This window comes from Bos indicus, chromosome 13 (assembly GCF_029378745.1).
Source record: "Bos indicus isolate NIAB-ARS_2022 breed Sahiwal x Tharparkar chromosome 13, NIAB-ARS_B.indTharparkar_mat_pri_1.0, whole genome shotgun sequence".
NCBI lineage: Eukaryota > Metazoa > Chordata > Mammalia > Artiodactyla > Bovidae > Bos > Bos indicus.
The window spans coordinates 6,763,388-6,786,330 of NC_091772.1; the positions used below are offsets into that span (position 1 = coordinate 6,763,388).

At 48.0% G+C, this 22,943-nt stretch overlaps 1 protein-coding gene across 2 annotated transcripts in view; it reads left to right on the forward strand.

Moving 5' to 3' along the window:
• Positions 1 to 19,227, forward strand: part of ISM1 (isthmin 1) — a 92,017-nt gene extending 72,790 nt beyond the window's left edge. For both annotated transcript variants that reach the window (XM_070800700.1, XM_070800701.1), the window contains 3 exons: positions 7,384 to 7,527; positions 11,628 to 11,717; positions 17,521 to 19,227. In XM_070800700.1, the coding sequence (XP_070656801.1) occupies positions 7,384 to 7,527; positions 11,628 to 11,717; positions 17,521 to 18,038 (752 nt within the window). In that variant the 3' untranslated portion in view covers positions 18,039 to 19,227. The remainder of the gene's footprint in view (positions 1 to 7,383; positions 7,528 to 11,627; positions 11,718 to 17,520) is intronic.
• The last annotated feature ends 3,716 nt before the right edge of the window (positions 19,228 to 22,943 follow it).

The following is a 22,943-nucleotide window of genomic DNA, read 5'->3' on the forward strand; positions in this document are numbered from 1 at the left end:
TCACTCAGTAGCATTTGCAATGTGGATGAATCATTACTGCTTCTCGGTATGGCTCACAGGGAATATACAAATTCCAGAATTCTTTACAGGATCAGATGAGCGAAGTCCCCTTTTATTTCAATCAGCAAGAAAGTATAGAGCAATTTCTAAGTGTTTATCCCTGTGTCAGGGGCCAGGGAGGATACAAGGAGAGAATATTCAGCCCAGAAAGGTGAGGTTCATGCAGTGGCAAAGCAGCACCCATCACTGGGCTTTTGGACTTGCTGCCCTGTCTGAGGCCAGCTACAGTTGCCATAGGAACTGGGCTTAGTGGAGGCTATCAATTGCAAACATTTGAAGTTAGCGTTTTTAATAAGAATGCAAATGTCTGCAGCCAGAGTATTTCAGAAAATCCTTGGTGAAATAAGTAGAATGTAGCAGCGTCTTTAGAATAAATTATAAAATACACAGCAAAGTTCAGTTCAGTCACTCAGTTGTATCTGACTCTTAGCGACCCCATGAACTGCAGCACGCCAGGCCTCCCTGTCCATCACCAACTCCCAGAGTCTACCCAAACCCATGTGCATTGAGTCTGTGATGCCACCCAACCATCTCATCCTCTGTTACCCCCTTCTCCTCCTGCCTTCAATCTTTCCCAGCATCAGGGTCTTTTCAAATGAGTCAGCTCTTCACATCAGGTGGCCACAGTATTGTAGTTTCAGCTTCAATATCAGTCCTTCCAATGAACACCCAGGACTGATCTCCTTTAGAATGGACTGGTTGGATCTCCTTGCAGTCCAAGGGACTCGCAAGAGTCTTCTCCAACACCACAGTTCAAAAACATCAATTCTTCGGCACTCAGCTTTCTTTACAGTCCAACTCTCACATTCATACATGACCACTGGAAAAACAACAAAAGATAGACCTAATGTGTGATAGTGGAAGCATGTAATGACCATGAGTCAGCTCACCCTTGGCCTCTTTGTGTTTGAGATACTTAAGTTGTCACCCAGGGCAAATAAAGGATCCAAATAAGTATCTTTCTGTCAAATAATAGTATACCATCCCCAAGATTGCTCTGAATAACCTGATAATGCAATCAGATGAACACAGCCAAGTGTAATTTGGGCTGGTAGTCGATTCTTTGCAATTCTCTGACAGACTGTGGTCCTGTTTTAATAGATTTCACAGTGATTTTTTGGGAAAGGTTTTTCTTTGTCTTGTTGAATTATAGCCACATAATGGGTATGTTGGTCTTCTCTGGTGGCTCAGATGGTAAAGAATCCACCTGCAATGCTGAAGACCTGGGCTTAATCCCTGGCTTGAAAAGATCCCCTGGAGAAAGGAATGGCTACCCACTCCAGTGTTCTTGCCTGGTGAATTCCATGGACAGAGGAGCCTAGAGGGCTACAGTCCATGGGGTTGCCAAGAGTCAGACATGACTGAGCGACTAATGCACTCACATACAATAGGTATCTTAAGGAAGGGCTGTTTGGGCCAGAATCAAAGCTGCTGGAATATCAGGATATAGAGCAGGATATGGCCAGAGCAGGCAGCTCTCAGATCTCATCCCAGCCCTGCCAAGTTTGAGCTGTGTGACCTTAATCAAGCACCTTAACCTCTCTGAGCCTCAGTGTCCTTATCCATAAAAGGTGAGTGTTTCCACCTACCTTGCAGGGTTATTACAGCAGTTCAATCAGGGTGTTTGATTGAACACCCTGGTTCAATCAAACAGACAGAGCCGCTGGTTAAGGCAGTAAGTGGCAGTCACAATCGTCTAGCTAGGATTAGTGGTGGAGGTTTGCCAGTGGCTCAGCCAAGACTCAAGTCACTTCAGTTGTCCAAATACTGTAACTGGACCGCAGAACTCGAGTGCCCTGAAAGTATATAATGACCACTTTAAAATGTCAAATGACATCCTAGAAGCCCAGCTCTCAGCCCACTGCCCTGTGGATTGTTCTCTGCCCTCACTCAGCTCTTTGGTGTCACAGACAGGGCTGCCACAGCCTCACATAAACGTTCACAGGGACTAGTCTACTGTCTTTGTTGTCGTCCTTGTAATTACTGGGGCTCAAGTTCATCTGCTCTCAGCGATGCTCCCTGGTAGGTAAGCCAATGAAAATAGGCTTCTTTTATTATAGCAGAAGGGAAGATTGCCCTCAGAGCTTTGTCGCCTCCCCTACATCAGAAATTCCCTTTCTGTCCTTCAAATACATTAAACAATAGAAATCCCTGGGAGGAGGGGCTTGGCTGGGGTGCTCCTCCAGGGCTGTGTGCTCTAAACACTTCTGGCGAGTGGACTGACGTGCCCACTTTTTGTTTCACTTCCTTGCTAGGCCAATAGGAACGATCAGCCATGTGGAGATATCAGTGTTCCATGTCTAACTTTGGGGGCCCAGCGTAAAGAAGTGTTTGGAAAATAAATGGCTTTGCTAGCTTTTTTTTTTTTTTTTAAGCCATGGAGAAATCCACTTCAGATCAGATCAGATCAGTCGCTCAGTTGTGTCCGAGTCTTTGCAACCCCATGAATCGCAGCACGCCAGGCCTCCCTGTCCATCACCAACTCCTGGAGTTCATTCAGACTCACGTCCATCGAGTCAGTGATGCCATCCAGCCATCTCATCCTCTGGCGTCCCCTTCTCCTCCTGCCCCCAATCCCTCCCAGCATCAGAGTCTTTTCCAATGAGTCAATTCTTCGCATGAGGTGGCCAAAGTACTGGAGTTTCAGCTTCAGCATCATTCCTTCCAAAGAAATCCCAGGGCTGATCTCCTTCAGAATGGACTGGTTGGATCTCCTTGCAGTCCAAGGGACTCTCAAGAGTCTTCTCCAACACCACAGTTCAAAAGCATCAATTCTTCGGCGCTCAGCCTTCTTCACAGTCCAACTCTCACATCCATACATGACCACAGGAAAAACCATAGCCTTGACTAGACGGACCTTTGTTGGCAAAGTAATGTCTCTGCTTTGGAATATGCTATCTAGGTTGGTCATAACTTTCCTTCCAAGGAGTAAGCATCTTTTAATTTCATGGCCACTTACTGAAGTAATAAATCCTTGATGGTTCCAGAGTCTCCAAGCCATTCAGAGAGCATTCATAGGGAAGGTTGTTCTGGTGTATTTGTGACAGCTTTTGCTACTTTATTGTTTTCTTTTAAGAATTAAAAATAGTATATTTATTTTTTGGCTGTGTTGGGTCTTAGCTGCCCGGTGGCATGTGGGATCTTAGTTCCCCAACCAGGGATCAAACCCACATTCCCTGCATTGACAGGTGGGTTCTTAACCACTGCACCACCAGGGAAGTTCCAGTTCTTGCTACTTTAGAAACCACTCAACAGTAAAAAAAAAAAAAAAAAAAAAAAATCCATCTGCAATGCAGGAGATACAGGTTCAATCCCTGGGTCAGGAAGATCCCCTGGAGAAGGAATTGGCAACCGACTCCAGTATTCTTGCCTGGGAAATCCCATGGACAGAGGAGCTCGGCAGGATACAGTCCATAGGGTCACAAAAGAGTTGGACACAACTGAGCTACTAAACAACAGCAATCTAAAACTTACTGGCTTAAAAGCACAAATGTCTTTGAGAGAGAGAGTCTGAAGGCTGTCTGCACCATTGTTCTGCTCTGGGCTGACTTGGCTGGGGCTGTGTGCTCCAGCATGGCTTCATTCCCAATGGGGGGATCCCTGCTGGCCAGCTGGGGTGCAGGGACCGGTGGGCCTCTCCCCCTCTGGCCCCACACCTTCCGGGCTCACCGAGGCTCTTCACGTGGTGGAAGAGTTCCCTCAGGGACAAGGCAAGCCCTGAGGCGCCGGCACCTTTCTAGCCTCTGTGTTGCATCATGTTTGCTGTTTTTTCAGGGGCCAGAGCAAGTCACGGAGAAGGCAATGGCACCCCACTCCAGTACTCTTGCCTGGCAAATCCCATGGACGGAGGAGCCTGGTGGGCTGCAGTCCATGGGGTCGCTAGGAGTCGGACACGACTGAGCGGCTTCATTTTCACTTTTCACTTTCATGTGTTGGAGAAGGCAATGGCAGCGCATTCCAGTGTTCTTGCCTGGAGAATCCCAGGGACGGGGGAGCCTGGTGGGCTGCCGTCTACGGGGTCGTACAGAGTCGGACACGACTGAAGCGACTTAGCAGCAGCAGCAGCAGCAGAGCAAGTCAGAGGCCCAGGGCTGGGGTGGGTGTGAAAGGGGGTGGGTACATAGAGAATTATGGAATCATTTTTCACAGAATTTGATACAGTACTAACGTTCAATAATTTAGACCAAAAAAAAAACATAAGAAATTACCCCAGGCAGGGATTCCAAGATGGTATGTTTAATGCTAAAATCTCAACATTCAGAGACAATATTCCCCCAAGCTAGCTTTCCATCTTATCATACCAGGGAGGACGTCCTGCCAGAGAATTCTAGGTGGCTGAGGCCCCTTTGCTTCTGCTGAGCGGAGCAGGATACCTCTTGGCATCACTTGGATTGTGTCTTAGGCTGAGACCCACCCCACAGGGGACAGCAGCTCTTCCTCCGTGAATTAATCAGCTTTCTCTGACTCACCCACTGCCCCCTTTTTATGAGTGTGAAGACCGTATCACCTGACTGGTGACTTTTTGTGGTGGTGGTTGTTCCTTTTAACAAATCAGACCCCAGGAAGAGCCACACGGGAGGTGCTGAGTGTGCTCCTGCGTGCATGTAACACATGGATACACCCAGCGACAGGAGTGCGAGCGTGTGATTGTTTCAGGCACATCCTTTGTGTCCTTGGCGAGTTTACCAAGAGGCCTGGGAGGTGGCAGCCCCGGCCCCCTGCTCAGCAATCTCTCCGGTTCCACTGCACTGATGCTCAGGAGGAGATGGAGAGATGGAGGCAGCCAGGGTGGGAGGGGAAGCAGACCCGCCTCCCTTGCACGAGGCAGGAGTTTCAAACATCTGCTTGGCCACGTGGTTGGAAAATCATGTCTTAGAAGGAAATCAAAATTCGGAAAAACCCCTTTGGGGGAGTCAGGAGAAAGGGATGGGGCCCCCGGGGGCAGGTGAGGTGTGGCTGGACTCTCAACCGTGGGTTAGGGGAAAGGATTAGGACTGCCCCCACCGACTCTCACAGTGGGCTAAAGTCAGTGGCCCTGGGTTTGCCTGAGACTGAACACGCTGTAAACACAGGCTGGGAGTCTGGCCCGGGTCCCGCAGTTCAGGTAGAAACATGTGTGGACCGCATTCTTGCCAGGCCTGCGTAATAACAATCACCGAGACCTGTTCCGAGCAGAGCAGGACCCTACCCTGTGAGGCCAATGACTGGGGCTGCATGCTTGGCACTGGCAGAGGCCCCAAGGCTGGAGGAGGATTTCAATAAAGCGGGAAAAAGTAGTTCAGACGAAGATGCTGCAGAGTCAGGCTTTCGAGCAGAAGCGCTTAGCACTAGGGCCCAAGCTTTCTTTTCTCTTCCCCTTCCCCTTGAGTGGGTCATCCATGCACTCCAGGACTTAGTTTCCTTACTCCTAAAAAGAGGAAATTAGGTGAATTCCCTGCTGGTCCAGTGGTTAAGACTCCAGGCTTCCAAGGCAGGGAGTGTGGATTTGATGCCTGCTCAGGGAACTAAGATGCCACATGCCAAGCAGTATGGCCAAAAAATTTTTTTCTAATTTTTTTTTTAATTAAAAAATAAAAAGAGCAAGTTAGTCTAGATAACATACCAACCTCTCTCATGGCCCTCAAGCCCCCAGTCTGGTTCATTTCTCCTTTTTCCTTACCACTCACTGATTTCTGATACACTGTATAATTTAGTCATTTTTGTGTGTGTTTTTTGATTATTGTCTGACTCTTCTCACAAAACTATTAGTACCACAGAGCAGAGATCCTTGCAAGTTTTATTTAATGATATATCTCATATACCCAGAATTGGGCCTGGCACATAATAGAGTATTTGTTGGATGGATGTTGAGTGATGACCTCAAAGAACCATCTAGCTCTACCATTATGTATCAGTTATCAGGGCTTCCCTGGTGGCTTAGCTGGTAAAGAATCTGCCTGTAATGAGGGAGACTTGGGTTCAATCCCTGGAGGGGAGCATGGCAACCTGCTCCAGTATCCCCACGGACAGAGGAACCTGGCAGGCTACATACAGTCCATGGTGTCACAAAAGAGTCAGACAGCGACTAAGCACACATCAATTGTCTACTGCTGCATAACAACCATCCCAAAACTTGGTGACTAAAACATCAGCAGTGTATTATTTCTCTACAATTCTGTGACTCAGAACTTCAGGCAGGGCTCCACTGGGCAGCTTCTCTACTGCCAACAGCATCAGCTGCATTTAGCTGTCCCCTGAGAAGTGCCTGGAAGGTCCAAGAAGGCTTTATTCCCACGTGGAGTGTTTTGGGGCCCATTCATGTGACTCCTCTCTGTGCATGTGAAGGAACTGATGGTTGTCATTTTGGAAAATCTTTACAATATTACTGCATGGCCCCAGGAGAAGGCAATGGCACCCCACTCCAGTACTTTTGCCTGGAAAATCCCATGGATGGAGAAGTCTGGAGGGCTGCAGTCCATGGGATTGCTAAGAGTCAGACACGACTGAGCGACTTCCCTTTCACTTTTCACTTTCGTGCATTGGAGAAGGAAATGGCAACCCACTCCAGTGTTCTTGCCTGGAGAATCCCAGGGACAGGGGAGCCTGGTGGGCTGTCGTCTATGGGGTCGCACAGAGTCGGACGCAACTGAAGCAACTTAGCAGTAGCATGGCCCCACGCTCTGTGGATGTGTACATTTTCAATAAGCACTTACTAGGCATCTTCTGGGCTTCCCTTGTGGCTCAACGGTAAAGAATCCACCTGCAATGCGGGAGACCTGGGTTTGATCCCTGGGTTGGAAAGACCCCCTGGAGAAGGGAAAGTCTACCCGCCCCAGTATTCTGGCCTGGAGTATTCCATGGACTGTATAGTCTCTGGGGTGGCAAAGAGTCAAACTGAGCGACTTTCAGTTTCAGACATCTTCTGGGCTTCCCCAGTGGCTCAGTGGTAAAGAATCTGCATGCAATGCAGGTGCCACAGGAGACTTGATTTGATCCCTGCGTCAGGAAGATCCCTTGGAGGAGGGCGAGGCAACCCACTCCAGTATTCTTCCCATGGACAGAGGAACCTGGCGGGCTACAGTCCACAGGGTCTCAAAGAGTCAGATTTGACTTAGCATGCACGCACACAGGCATCTTCTAGGGGTCCGAACCTCAGAGAGAGGCCCTGCTAACATGAAGCTAATCCCTGAAATGAGCTCTGGGGCCATAACTTTTCGCCTCTGGCTGGCACCTGGTCCCCTCCAACAGTGGGGATGCTGCAAGTGGGCAGTTGACAGGCAGCCGGACGGGGGCTGTGAGGGTTCTTTGGGCGAGGCTGGTGACCATCTCCCTGCTCCCTTCCAGATTCCACAGACGGTGAGGGCGACTGGAGCCTCTGGTCCGTTTGCAGTGTTACCTGTGGGAATGGCAACCAGAAACGGACCAGGTCTTGTGGCTACGCGTGTACTGCAACCGAATCTAGGACGTGTGACCGTCCCAGCTGCCCAGGTGGGTGCACTTGGGGTGTGGCTCTACGTTCCAGAGAAGCTTGTCCTTTTTGTTCTATTTTCTAGTTACACAATTTCCAAGTGTTATAGTCCATTTACAGTTATAACAAAATACTGGCTATATTCCACGTGCTGTATAATACACCTCTGTAGCTTATCTTACACCCGAGAGTTTGTACACCCCACCAACATCCCAGCCCTATGGCGCCCCTCCTCACTCTCCCCACTGCTCACCACTAGTCTGTTCTTTGACTCTGTGAGTCTGGTTAAGGTTGTAGCTTCTATTTAAAAATTTATAGAAATTGACTGTTTACAAGACAACCATTTTCCTAATGAGAATTCTGACCAGACTTGGACAAGAGACAATGAGCTTAGAGGATGAAAAGATAGATTTTCTGAGCCTGGTATGCAATTGCAGTAAACATGACCTAGAAGACAATACTACCATGTACTTAATTTAAGGAGTGATTCTGGTTAACTTGGCCCTTTGATGTGGAATTGGTTGTACCTTAAAGAGACACATGAAGATGGATGTTCGTGGGCTAATAAGGAAGCCAGGATCAGAGGCTTAATGGCCATCTACAGAAAAACCGTGTATTAGCCTGAGAGTTGCTGAAAGTTCCAGAGGGAGCAAATTGGGGCACCTTGGCATTTAATTATTGCTTTAAACTGCATTGTCCATGTTTTTTAAAACTTAACTAATAATTGCAAACTTAGTGAGAGGCCATATTGGAGTAGATAACAATTGTGACTGTAGTAGTATCGTCAAGCCGCCGTCTAGTCTTGTTTCTGTATGGCCCACACATTTTTAAAGGGCTGTGAAGAGAGAGGAGGAGGAAGAGAAAGAAGGATACGCAACCAAGTCCGAACGTGAAATGAATTTATTTACACAATGTAAATAGATGCATGGACATAGAAAACAAACTTACGGTTGGCAAGAGGGAAATGAGTAAGGAAGGGGTAAGTCAGGAGTTCAGGATTAACAGATATATCCTACTATAGATAAAATAGATAAACAACAAGGACCTACTGTATAGCACGGGGAATTATACTCAGTATTTTGTAATAACCTATAATGGAAAAGAATATGAAAAAGAATATATATGATATACACGTGATACCAAATGTATATTCTTATTGTTTTATATATATATATATGTCACTTTGCTGTACGCCTGAAGCTAACACAACATTGTGAATCAACCGCACTTCAATTTTTGAAAGACCATATGTAACCTTGCTTGCTTGCTTGCTAAGTTGCTTCAGTCGTGTCCGACTCTGTGCGACCCCATAGACGGCAGCCCATCTACAAAGTCTAAAATACTTACTTTCTGACACTTTACCTAAGAGTTTATCAACTCCTGGTCTGTGGTTTTCCATCTACCATGTTCCCCACAGGCAGGTAGAAAACCAGCCTAAAATACTATCTCAGGCTCGTCCAAGAAATCACACTTTCCAAATGATTTCCTCTGAAAAAAATTTCAGGGACAGACCATTTGATTCCCCACACCCCAGACTTCCTTTTTCTACCCCTAGAAACTTTGTTCTCAAACCACAAGGCTGAGATTTAGAACAAAAATGTGGGGGAGCAAAGGGTTTTCTGCCAATAGCGAAGATCAGATGGGGCATGCGCGTGGTAGCAGAGGGGCGTGCGCAGAAGACGGGGCTGATGTGGGAGAAAAGGCCGTTCTGGACCCCGTCAGCCGTGCGGATGGATTTCCAAAAGTGCTTGATCAGTTTCCAGCAAGAGGTTTGTCCTGATCTTTCCCATACTCATCACAATGAAACAGAGTTAGAAGTCTGGTGGGATGGGTAGAAATAAACCAACAAATAATAACGAGAAGGAAGAAGAGGAGGAAGGCAGGAAGAAAGTGAAGAGGAGAGGGAGAGGGAAAAGAAGATGAAGACAAGATGAAACAAAAGAAAATGAAGGTAAAGATTGGGAAGATGAGGAAGAAAAAAGACGATAATGAAGGTCATGAAGAGTAGAACTCTTTGAGTATTTCAGTATCAAGCAAACTTCTAAGGTCTTTGCATGTGTTATTTCGTCTAATCCTAGCAATAATGTCATGAACTAAGTACTGATGATGGTGTTCATTCGGCAGCTGTGGAAACTGGGTTGCGTGGGCTAATTTGTCTAGAGTCATGCAAGAAGCAAGTGGTCAGCTGGGATTTGAATCCAGGCAGTCGGATTCCAGAATCCATGTTCTTAGCCATTAAATTCTTCCACCACCACCAGGGTGAGGGGTACTGGGCTCAGGCACATGTGATTACAGACAGCTTTTCATGTCAGGGCTTGGCAGCTTGCCTGTTGCTTTCTCCTCCAGAGTTGGCATGCAGACACAAAACAGTGGACCTAGATAACTTGGTAGCAGGTATCATCTCTCCTCCCATTTTGAATGTTTTCTCTCACTGCTGAAAGCGGCATGGCCAGCAGCCCTGTTCATGCATTTCCTTCTCATCTGACCTGGCTTCCGTCCTTTCTGCCTTTCTGTTCCTGACTCCCCCAGCTTTGCAGGGCTCCCTTGAACATGAAGGATCTTCTTTTGCACCATCTCTTTCCTTTCCTGGTGTCTTGATTCTCAGCCTCACTGGAAAGACTTAAGGGCCAGGCAGCCTCCCTGGCCTGGTGGTGATGACGCTGTAAAAATCTGTCCCCTAGGCTGACCGTACAAATAAGCTCGAAGGGCCTCACATAAAATCAGAGCGAGCCCCTTAAAAGAAATCAACTCACACCCAGCAGGACAGCCAAAGTTCTCCAACAAATAGTCCACATTCCACTGTTCCTCCCTCCTGACTGCTTCCACTTGCCGGGGGTTCCTGTTCGCAGAGGAAGCCTGGGTGGGGATGGTCCTTTGAGTAGGGGAGGGGGCCAGGAAACGTGAGGCAAACTAGGTTTAGTTGCTCAGAGCAAGTAATGACAAACCCAGCATATTCTTTTTTTAACATTGAATTTTTTTGTTTTTAACTTTTTAATATTTATTTTATTCAAGTATAGTCGAATTACAATGTTGTATGGCAAAGTGATTCAGTTATACATACATATATATATATTTACACTACATTCTTTTTCATAGTATTTTCCATTACAGTTTAATCATAGGGTATTGGATATTGTTCCCCGTGCTATACAGTAGAACCTTGTTGTTTATCCATCCTATATGTAATCGTTTACATCTGTTAATCCCAAACTCCAATCCATCCCTCCCCCAGCTTATTCTTTTTGCAGCATCATCAGCGGTGCTGAAAGTCCCAACATACAAGAAGTGGGTCTTTCAGCTGTGGACCACTGCATCCTCAGAATGAGCTAGGCAAATATTCACGGAGAAAATGTCAGCCAACACTTACTGCTTCTTAGCTAAGTGCTTTCTTTATGCATAACTCATTTAATTCATTCAAGGCTCTGAGGAAGCTTGTTGGTTCTCCCTCCTTGTGGATGTGAAACCCGAATCACCCAGAGGTTCTGGGGCTTACCCAAGTCACTCACTTGAAACCCAGCAAGTCAGTCCTTAAGACCAGTGTTAACCACTAGACAGGTTGTTAACACTGGACTTCCCCGGTGGCACAGTGGATAAGAATTTGCCTGCCAGTGCAGGGGACGTGGGTTTGATTCCCAGGTCCGGAAGATTCCCTGGGGAAGGAAATAGCAGTCCGCTCCAGTGTTGCTGCCTGGGAAATCTCATGGGGAGAGGAGTTTGGCAGGCTGCAATCCATAGGGCTTCAAGAGTCGGACACAAGTTAGTGACTGGTTCACATTGTCACCCTGACACCTCCGGACAAACACACATCCTGACGTGTGTCCAGCACCGCCCAAAACCCCACTCCTGGGACCAGGGAATGAGCTCCTTAGGACATTCAGGCACATTTGGATCTGATTTCATGCCGCAAATGGTATCTGGGGTTTTAATATATTTTATGCTCTATACCTGCTTTTTACTGTTTCCTCTGTTGGCAAGTTTCTGCCCATGAGTAGTAATGAATACAAAAAAGGCTTTGTTCAGGCGTATTTGTTTTTTTATTTGCCAGTGGGGCTGGGGCGGGGGGAGGGGAGGTGACTTTTTCCATATAACTGGAGAAAAAAGAGCTCCTGTCTGTGTCTAGGAATTGAAGACACCTTCAGGACAGCTGCCACTGAAGTGAGTCTGCTTGCGGGAAGTGAAGAGTTTAATGCCACCAAACTGTTTGAAGTCGGTATGAAGAGTTTTCTTTTCATTTTTCATCCAAATATTGATCTAGTGCCTTAGAGATTCCTTTTGCCTTTGCCGTGCCGTCCTGGGACCCATTTAAATGTTGCATCTTCCTCTTACGGGGTCCAGTGCTGTCGGCGTTCTTCTTGCTTACCAAATATACACCAAGCAAAAGGGAGCCTCCTGCAGTGGCAGAGCCCAGCAGCCTTGCTGCGTCCACCCCAGCACGCGGGTGGGACCACCCTGCCCCTGGCGTGGGGCTCACCCATCAGGGGGCCTCAGGCCTCATGGAATCTCTTCTCACAGCCCTCACCAAGTGTCCCCAACGAAATAAAGAAAAGATGATGTCAGCTTCCCAGCAGAGGGTCACGGGGAGGAAGGAAGAGAAAGGGCACTTCCTCAACGTTATGCCTTCCCCATCCCAAGCCCGCCCCAGCCCCCCACCACATGAGTTTTCTGTAAACCTTTGTAACACCCTGCTACTCCTCTGATAGAAAGTGCCAGAGCAAGTACAATAAACATGGGCCAAACAGAGTTAAAAGTGTCTACTCAGCAAGGGGAAATCCTGCTGTATAAAAATAGCTGCATGTGCTTCTGGATGTGATTTTATATTGCAGAAAGGTAAGATTCCTTCTGTCCCATTTCTCATTTGCACCCACTTCTGCTCTCCTCAGCCAAGCTGGAATCAGTTTGGAAATTCTGTTGCCCAGGGCTTCCATCACAGTCCTTCATGTACACCCAGCTGCCACTAGCAGAAGCCTTCTGCAAACACAGTGCATTTGATCCCCCAGATTTAAAGGTTGTGGGAGTTTTGCATAAAATAGTAAAGCAGCAAGGCAGGCTTTTGGGGCAGAGAGCAACTCTGTCTTCCCCCGTTTCCTGCCCCACAGGCAGGTAGGTGCTTTGCCCTTTCACAGGCAATGGGGCCAGGTGCCTGCCCTGGGCAGCTCAGGGCACACCGGATGAGAAGGGGTGGCATGTCAGGCAGGTTCCGGGCAGGAACAGGCACAATCCACGCTCAAATCAGGTGACAGAGGAGCATTTGATGAGGATCTGTTGGCAAAGGTGTGAGCAGGTGGATGGAAACCAAGAAGGGCTTGTACAGCACTCTGGGACTGGCAACACGGGGAGCCCGCACCACCCGCTGGACTAAAGGGGCTAGGGGAGGGGTCCCGGAACCACTGGGTGGAGTGGACACACTCCTGACTCCCAGAAGGATGTAGCCAAGGGAGGGAGGAGCCTCAGGGACAGCACCCTTACCTCGCTCCTTCTTCTTTCTGCCACCCGACCTGGTCCTTCCATCGGCGTACCCCAATTAGAAACTAGGGCTCAGGGAGTCCACAAATCAGATCCACACAGGGAAGCCTTCCAGTGTAAGGAAAAGGGAGATGAGGAGACAGAAGGACAAATGGAATATGCCCAGCAGGGGTGAGAAAAGCTTGACTCGCATAAGGTCAAATGTCTTAACCGACTCCCACCTCAGTTTTCTGATCTGAAAAATGGTCTAAGGTAATGGTGTCTGGGCTTCCCTGTTGGCTCAGATGGTAAGGAGTCTGCCTGCAATGCAGGAAACCTGGGCTTGATCCCTGGGCCAGTAAGATCCCCTGGAGGAGGGCATGGCAACCCACTCCAGTATTCTTGCCTGGAGAATTCCACGGACAGAGGAGCCTGGTGGGCTACAGTCCATAGTGTTGCAAAGAGTTGGACATGACTAAGCGGCTAACATTTTCATACTTTAATGGTGCCTACCTCCTAGATCTATTGTAGAGTTGAATGAGTTGATACTCATAAAGCACTGAAAACATTCACACTGAATACTCCGTGTAAGTCTGATTTAAAAAAAAGTATAAGTCAATGGATGCAAGTCCTGTGTGTACATGACTTTTGATGCCCTTATGCCCTGGAGGGAAAGTGCAAAGCTGTTTTCTGGAGCCTCTGTGAATCTTATTTCTGAAAACCTTGCCCTCTGAGGAGGACCCCCACTGGCTCTGCAGACCTGCACTTCCCAGGATAGACCTTCCATTCTCTGCAGCAGCGCACTCAGGAGCTCGCTGGGGTGGAGTCCCAGAGTCTGGTACCTTCCTGCAGGTGGCGTTCCCCACCCTGTTCTGTGTATGGTCTGCTTGCCTTCTGGTTTAACCCTCCTGGGACTTTCTTGAGACGGGTGCTGTTTTTATCCCCAGTTTAGAGATGAGAAAACTGAAGCCCACCGAGGTAGCATGCTTTGCACAAGGTCACAGAGCTACTAAGTACTTGAGCCGGGATTTGACGCAGGCAGTCTGACACATGCTCCCACACATGCCATCTGAGGCCAGGCCTTTCCCATGCTCCTGAGAGGTGCCCCAGCTCTCTCTTCCTCGTTTCCCTCAAGCTGCAAGCTGGCTCCCAATCCTGACCGCTCAATTTTCACTCTTGACACCACCAGCTTCCCAGGACCCAGGTCAGTGGTGGGGAGTCACTTCTGACACCTCCCTCCCTCCAAGGCCTGGCAGCCCCACCTCCCCGACTACTCCTGATCCCACCCTCCGTACCGGCCAAGCATCTCACTGGGACTCTTACAATTGGCATTGAAGAGCTTGCTGTCGCTCAAAAACCATCCGTGCTTCCCTAGTGCCCTCTGAATGAGCCTAAACCACACTGGAGACCCCCAGGTCCTGACACCAATGATCTCCCTTCTGCACATCCTCTGCTTCAGGGAAACAATGTGTTCCCTGCCCTCAGACTCTCTCTGCTTAACCGTGGGCTGCACAGTTACCGCCAACCTGGCTGGCCCTCCTCTCTGCTCTTGCACGAAGTCTGGGTCCGGTCCAGCCCTCTGAGATGGGATTGGACATTCAAAACCCTCCCTGGGGGAGCCCCCCGCCTGCGAGGGACAAAGGCATCGGAGCAGGAGGAGGCAGGGAGAGCTTTCAGACGGAGGGGTGGGCCTGACCCCTGCCTAGGGAGGGAAGGAAGGAGAGAGGACCGGGAGGCAAGAGCGTCCGAGAAGCTGGAGAAAGTCTCACCTACACGCGTAGGGAAGCCAGCAAAGGCCGCCTCACCTGGGAGTCCCCCCTCAGGCAGCACCCTGCCTGACCACAAGCAGCCTGAAGGGAGCACAAGCTGGATGCGAACTCCAGGGCAGGTGCACGGCACCAGGCACCCCTGAGGCCTTCTTGCAGGAGCTCTGAGCGAGACAGCTGTGGCCACCCCTCCAAGCCTCCGAGCCAGCCCAGGGTCGCTCACCCCTGGAAGCACCCCCTGACTTGCCCTGATAGAAAATGACATTTTTTAACACTGGAGGGATATTTTTGCTTTTGCTCCCCGCCACACACCCCTGCATTCCACCATGGAGGGTTTCCTGACATATGGATCATCCAACCCCATGCAGCTTCCTGAGCCAGCCGCTGCAGGAAACCTACCCACGCCTCATCCTTACACCCCAGCAGCCCCTGGGGGTCTCTGCCTGTGGGCCTGTTCTGGCCCCCAGAGCCCACCAGCCCATGAATGCACAGTCATCCAGAAGTCCAGGAGCAGCCCCCAGTCAGTGACGGATACCCAGGCCCCTGCCGAATAAAAATACCTCTCTTCAAAGACTGTATTCCAAGGATTATTTAGTGCAAAGGGCAAGGGGCCTGTTCGCGATAGAGAGAACACTGCATCTAGAGGCCTGCAAGCCTCTCAAGGGTTAGGGCTAAAGAGTTTTCTTTGATAGAGGAGTAAATAAGGCTGGAAGAACCCTGTGAGGGGACGTGAGGTGGAAGAGTGTCAGAATCAGACAGGACATCAGAGAATGCTCTAGTGGGAGACCAGCCTATTTTCGGGAGGCACCCCTAAGGAAAGGCCCAGGCTGAGGGCAGGCCCAAGTTCAGGGACTTGAAAGAAGGAGAGGACATTCACTAAAGTTTATTTGAGATACATTTTGCTCTAATTGATTGGTGGGGACGAGCAGTTTAGCTAATCATTTATCAGGCAAAGAAAGGGAATCTGGAGCGTCTATCTGGGTTTTGTTTTGTTTTGTTTCTATTTGGCTGCATGGAGTCTTGGTTGCAGCATGTGGGATCTTTAATCGTGGCACGCAGGGTCTCGTTCCCTGACCGGGACGCAAATCTGGGTCCCCTGCTTTGGGAGTGCCAAGTCTCAACCACTGGACCACCAGGGAAGTCCCTGTGTCTGGTTTTGTCACAGGAAACACAGGGGCAGCGGTGAGACTTACCGTGTCCTGTGGGGAGGAGGGTTCTTACAGTCAGTGGTCTTCCAAAATGTGCAAAAGTGGGGAGATTTCTTAACCTTGGCTGTTTCGCAGGATCACGGACCTTAGGTAAAGGTCCACCCTGACTCTGAATGGGTTTCCTGGGTCCTGGGAAAAGAGACTCCAGTCTCTCCAGTGGTTACGTGTTTGATCCACACTCCACACTGCCCCCTCCTTCCCTGTCCTGCCTCCTTCCCTGCTGGTGTTTCCCAGATTCACCTCCCAAAGAACTGTCTCCACTGCATCTTTGTCTCAGCGTTTGGGAAAACACAGACTTCACCAACCCAGAAGCCCTAGACTCTGATGACTGAAGGACCCAGAGTGAACACCCACAGGGACAGGATCAGGCAGGGAAGGTGACAAATCGGCGACCTCCTGCCTTGACCAAGAAGTGGTCACTTGTCCCCTGTTCACAGGACCACTTGTTCCCATGGGAACAATGTAGGCCCAGCATCGGTATATCTTTTGTTTTTCCAAATGGAACAGGGAATCTACATGAGTAAATAGAATCAACTAATTCTTAAATATTGGCAATTAATTCATTATTTTTAAATACTGTAACGGCCAATCACGATACACCTCTGATGACAAGTTCTGGCTATAAGCCTACAGGTCAGTGGCCTTGGGCCAAATGTTAAATTCTCTGAAACCAGGGTCCACCAGCCTCTTCTTTAAGGCATCTTTCATGAAGATTTGCATATAATGATTGTTACTGTTTCCTGCCCAAGGTTAAGAGGTTAGGCCTAGTTTAAACAAGTCAGTGAGTGGTAGAATAAAACTTAGTCTTACAAGTATTACTTTGAGGTACTTTCTATCACTCGTTGCTTATTTAAAGGGAAGATTCAAAATGGATCTCTGGATTATTGTTCATTTGGTTATGAGTAATAGATAATGGGCTTATGGTTATTCAGGAAACCATAGAAAATACACCTTTTTTTTTTTGTAGATGCCTACTAAAACTTGTTGTTTTTCAGTCACTAAACCATGTCCAGCTCTTGTGACCCCATGGTCTACAGCAGGCCAGGCTCCTCTGTCCTCTACAATCTCCTAGAATTTCCATTGAGTCAGTGATTTTGTCTCACCATCTCATCCTCTGCCACCCCCTTCTCCTCCTGCCCTCAATCTTTCCCGGCATCAGGGGCTTTTCCAATGAGTTGGCTCTTTGCACTAGGTAGCCAAAGTATTGGAGCTTCAGCATCAGTCCTTCCAGTGAATTGAAATCAACCTTCCAGGGTTGATTTCCTTTAGCATTGACTGGTTTGGGAATAATAATGTTATATATTTCCAAAAGAAAATTTTAAGGAGGGTAATATAATGATGATTGAGTCTAGGTGATGGCATCTAGGCAGTCATATAAGTATATTTTCTCTCCTGTGTATCGGAAAGTTTTTTCATAATATAAACTAAGGAATTGGTGGTGCAGAGAACCTTGTGGACAAAGAAATTCCCAAGTTCAAAGACAGTGAGTGTGTTCACCACACCAGGGGCTGCCACTCAGAATGGAGAGGTTGACTTTAAAAGTCATCCTGCTCCCAGTTTTGCACGTGATGAGAAGTTTCTCTGTGGCCTTTTTCAGACACGGACAGCTGTGAGCGCTGGATGAGTTGCAAGAGCGAGTTCCTAAAGAAATACATGCATAAGGTGATTAACGACCTGCCTAGCTGCCCCTGCTCCTACCCCACCGAGGTGGCCTACAGCACAGCTGACATCTTCGACCGCATCAAGCGCAAGGACTTCCGCTGGAAGGACGCCAGCGGGCCCAAGGAGAAGCTGGAGATCTATAAACCCACAGCCCGGTATTGCATTCGCTCCATGTTGTCCCTGGAAAGCACCACGCTGGCTGCCCAGCACTGTTGCTACGGCGACAACATGCAGCTTATCACCAGGGGCAAAGGGGCGGGGACGCCCAACCTCATCAGCACTGAGTTCTCCGCGGAGCTCCACTACAAAGTGGACATCCTGCCCTGGATCATCTGCAAGGGCGACTGGAGCAGGTATAACGAGGCTCGGCCTCCCAACAACGGACAGAAGTGCACGGAGAGCCCCTCCGACGAAGATTACATCAAGCAGTTTCAAGAGGCCAGGGAGTATTAAAGAGACGCCGCCGCTGGTGTTCCCGACACAAACGCCCCGCGCTGATCGCAGCCTGGCGGAGAGCAGCTCTCACCAGCGTACATGTACACGTGTGTATATACCACATTTGTCGTGAGTTACACGAGGGCTTGGCGCCAGCCATCGCAACTGCCATCTGCAGCCACCGCTGCCATCTTCAACGTCAGCAGTCCTCTTGGAACTCTTCCGAGGGAGGGACGTTCTCAGGAGGATGTAGAGAAAGAAGCCGGAAGAAGAACCTGGAAGTCGTGGTGGGTGGAATTCAACTCACCTCGGATTCAGCGGTTCCCAGAGAAGCAATGGGGCAAAGAGACTGAAATTGTAAACGTGATAAGCAGTTTTATGTATAACTTATTTAATATGAATGTGATTTATGCATAACCTTTTCTCTGGAGTTGTCATCCCGAAATTATTTAATCACTTCCGTGAGAGTTCAGAAAGAGGCTTAGGGAGGTGGAAGAGAAAGGGAATTTTTCCAGGAATGACTTCTTAAAAATGAGAAATGCAATAGAAGGATATCAACATAAGAAAACCTGAAACCAAAGGTGAGTTAGCCAGTGAAGTACCTTGCTGAAGTCTCAGCTGCCAAAATGCCCTTCCCTCAGACTGGTAGGGGGTAGAGGGGGAGCAGCTGGATATTTTAAGAGCAAATCTGAGACCTGGTTTTAAATAAGCTTTAAAATATAGGATGATATTAGCACAATGCTGTAATTCTTCTAAAAGACCCCAGAATGGTAGAATTTCTGCTCATGCCTTAATAGGTTCAGAAGGCTACAGGAAGGTCAGACTTAAAAACAAGGATTAGCACTTTTCCAAAGAAAACTGCAAAATAAATGGAGAAAGAACATGAACTTCATTTCATCTATTTTATTTTCATACCATCTTAACAATTATTTTCTCCACCAATATATTTCCAGTAAATAAATATAAAAATGAGGAAGGGAACTCATCTAGAAAATCCTAATTTTTTATGTTTTAAGAAAGGAAAAAAAAATACATTATTTTTGTAAAGTATTTATTGAGTCACTGAGTCTTGTGCATCAAGCAATTATAATATTGGCCTGGTTCTGTAGGGTGGAACTTAGGACAAATAAAGAGTTGGTTCTTATGCAGTCTTTACTTGCAAAACTCCAGGAAAAGAGATTATATAATAAAATCATAATAAAATGTGTTACCTGCAGTAAATGTGTTACCTGCATATATTTATGATACAAATTCCACAAATAGCCATGGTAAAGCAGGGTTTCAAGGCAGGGGAGAGGAAGGTTCAAAACAGGTGGGAATAGAAGGCTCATTGATTGATGTAATGGTGAGTGGTGTGAGTCAGTACCTTTGGCACCAAGAACATCAACCCAGTCCCCAAGAGACTGAAGCTCATTGACACACGTGCAAATTTTTGCCCATCCAGAGCTAAGAAAGCTCTGAGAAAGCCAAGCCAAATCAAAGGCTTAAGACAAGCCCAGGTGAATGGACCACTTCCACACAAAATTTTGCAATTACAGTAATAAATAGAATTCTTCATCCTGCAAGTGATTCCTTTTCCAGATGAGGAAACCAAAACTCAGAAATAACAGGTCAAATCGGGTCCATCTTTCATTTCCTAGTCCATTTCTGTCTACTATATCAAATTTTTCACATCCTTATATTCCTAATCCTACCCTTGGGTTCTCTTAGTAAGATCTTGTTTTATGGGAAAGCTCTTTTCAGTCATTTATACTTGAGAATAAGTTATACATATATTGCCCACTCTCAGGATATTTATATTTGAGATCTATTCCTAACTATGGGAAGAGAATCTGTATTCCAATTTCATATATCAGGGAAGATTTGGTTCCTAATAATAGGAAAACCATTTTTGCCAAGAGAGTTGGTTGCGATGGAATGCATCGCCTTCGAGATGGCGAGTATCTCAGGACAGGTATTCAAGCAGAGTGAGTGAAGATGAATCACGTGAGAGGCTCATTTTAGTGATGAGGAGAGACACAAACATACAGCAATCACCCCCTCTGATAAGTGTTCTGTAAAGGATAAGTAGAAAGTCCTCTGGGAAAACAGAGGCAGGAAACGGGGCGGTACCTGCTGGATCCAAGGGAGGAATGTTAGAAGAGGGAGAGCAGGTGGATGCCTTCAGAATAAGGAGACACGGTGGGCAGATGCAAGGAACCAGGCAAGAGCGTGGTGATTTCTGAAAACTGGGATGTCTAGAGTGACAAGCCAGAGGGATAAGAATGGCAGGTTATGGAGCCATGTCTAAGGTGTTTTTGTTAAGGATTTAGCATGGGCTTCCTACATGGGCTGGTGGCTCAGCTGGTAAAGAATCCGCCCACAATGCGGGAGACCTGGGTTCGATCCCTGGGTTGGGAAGATCCCCTGGAGAAGGGAAAGGCTACCCACTCCAGTATTCTGGCCTGGAGAATCCCCTGGACAGAGGAACCTGGCAGGCTATAGTCCATGGGGTCACAAAAAGTCAGACATAACTGAGCAACTAACACTTTCACTTCACTTAGCATGGAAAATGAAAGCTCTTTCCTACTATAGTCCGAATAGCTGATATGAGCAACATTTCCAATGGGCTCCTTGCCTCTTAATATCAGACCTTACTGACAAAATGAACTGAGAGTTAGAAGATGAGGTGAATTGGGAGCTGGGGAGGGTTCCTGGGCCCTTCACCTACTGGGAACACCACTAGCCTCCCACCCATCATCCAGACATTGCCATCCTGTCTGGAAATTTGCTGAACTATAATTTGCCTCTATCCAGATGTCCCTTATTCACTAAGGGCCCCAAGCCAGCCCCAGGGTAACCTTGGGTAATCCCTTCATGGAAAGCAGATCATGTGCTCAAGGGCCAACTTTGCCCACCGCAGGGTAGTCTGTCTGCTCCCTCACCTGTAGCACCAGTGACTGCAAACCCCTCTCATTGAAAGCCTTGCTCCTTGGCTGATCCTTGGAAAGAGAGCCCTTTCTCCAGCAACCCACTGGGGCTCTGGGGGGCCGTGGCTGAGCAAGCCAACAGCCGTGGACAGAGGAGCCAAGGCCCTCTGGTGGCCGTGTGTGGGAAGGATGAAGACGAGGCCCCCGAGGAGCTGGGCAGCTTCCTGGCCCCATTCAAGCATCCACCATGATTAGTCTCCAAGTCTTTCCAACTTTGTAGCTCAGTGGCCAAGGAGTAGATTTCCCCACCCTGAGACCAGGGACCACAGATCCAAGAATAGGTACCAGACCAGCCACCCTTCCAGAAGACACACTTTGTTCCTCTGTGCTGATCACTCTACCGTGGAGTCAAGCAGGTTACATCCGTTTTACAGACAAGGCACAAAAAGCCCAAGAAGGTCCTCTAACCTGCCCAAGCTCATGAGGCTGTGTACATGGCAAAGCTGGCTGCAGCCCATTCTGTCTGATCACTAAGTCCATGTTCTTAACCGTATCCCCTACTCAACTCTTTTTCTAATTCTTCCCACCACTTAGGATTAGGGGCTTTGCTCCAGCTCACTCTGCCTTTGATCAGGTTGTTCAAATCTGCCAAATGTCCCTCCACCAACCTTCAGGATGTCTCACGTTGGTGACGGAAGGCCTGGCTTCAGCTCTGCCCAGTCCTTCCATATTCCGCAAGAGGATCTGAATCCTATAGCTCAGCCCTTTCTCAGGCTGGGTGATCAGCAGAGCCTGACTTTCTAAAAGACAGCCTGCCCCATGGATAAGAACAGAGACCAGCCTGTTTCCCCTGCTGCACCCCAGCCCCATGTCAACCACTGCTGTTGGCTAGACCTTAAGGGCAGATGTGGGGTCTCATGCATTCCTTGGCTCCCAGCCTCAGGCTTGGTACCTGGCGGATGTCATCAGGCAAGGGATGGGGGCAGAAGAGTGTGAGGACTGAGTCAGACTGCCTAGATCCCAGTCCTGGATCCCTCAGCTGGGTAGCTTTGGATAATTCAATTAGTTTCTGCATATTCCAGTTTCCTCAAACAGTTGTTTGGAGAATGAAATAAGAGATATGAAGTTCCTAGCATGGGGCCTGTCATGGACCCTGTGCATTGGTGTTGAGTCATTGGAGAATTAATTATGGAGTGTATACTAGTTGTGAGGCATTGTTCTAGATGCCAGGGATGCAGCGGCATACAAATCCAAGTTTTCTTGGTGGAGGGGAGACGGCTGATAAATAAATAAGTGACTGATCTGAGATAATGGTAAGTGATAGCCAGAAAAATAAATTTTTTGAGCACATGTGTATGTTGCATTATTTAAATTAATGCTAGTTGTTATAATAGATAAGCCTCAAAATCACAATGGCTTAATACAAAAACCTCCAAAAAAGTATGTTTCTGGTCAAGTGACTCCCTTCTAAGGATCCTGGCTCTTTCCTTCTTCAAGGTGTGACTCTCTCAGTTGCCCTAATGTGTGCTAAGTCACTTCAGTCAGGTCCAACTCTTTGCAACCCTATGGACTGTAGCCCACCAGGCTCCTCTGTCCATGGGATTCTCCAGGCAAAAATACTGGAATGGGTTGCCGTGCCCTCCTCCAAAGGATCTTCCCGAGCCAGGGATCGAATCCGTGTCTCTTACATCTCCAGCAATGGCAGGCGGGCTCTTTACCACTAGCACCACCTGGGCAGCCTGATAGAAGCTCTGCTAGACTTCAATACCATACCGTGTAGTTTTTACAAGATGAAAATAAACCCCTAGTCTTTATGATGAGGGGCTTCCCAGGTGGCTCTAGTGGTAAAGAACCCACCTGCCAATGCTAGAGATGTAAGAAATGCTGCTTCGATCCCTGGGTCAGGAAAGATTCCCTGGAGGAGGGCACAGCAACTCACACCAGTATTCCTGCCTGGAGAATTCCATGGACAGAGGAGCCTGGCAGGCTGCAGTCCATGGGGTCACAAAGAGTC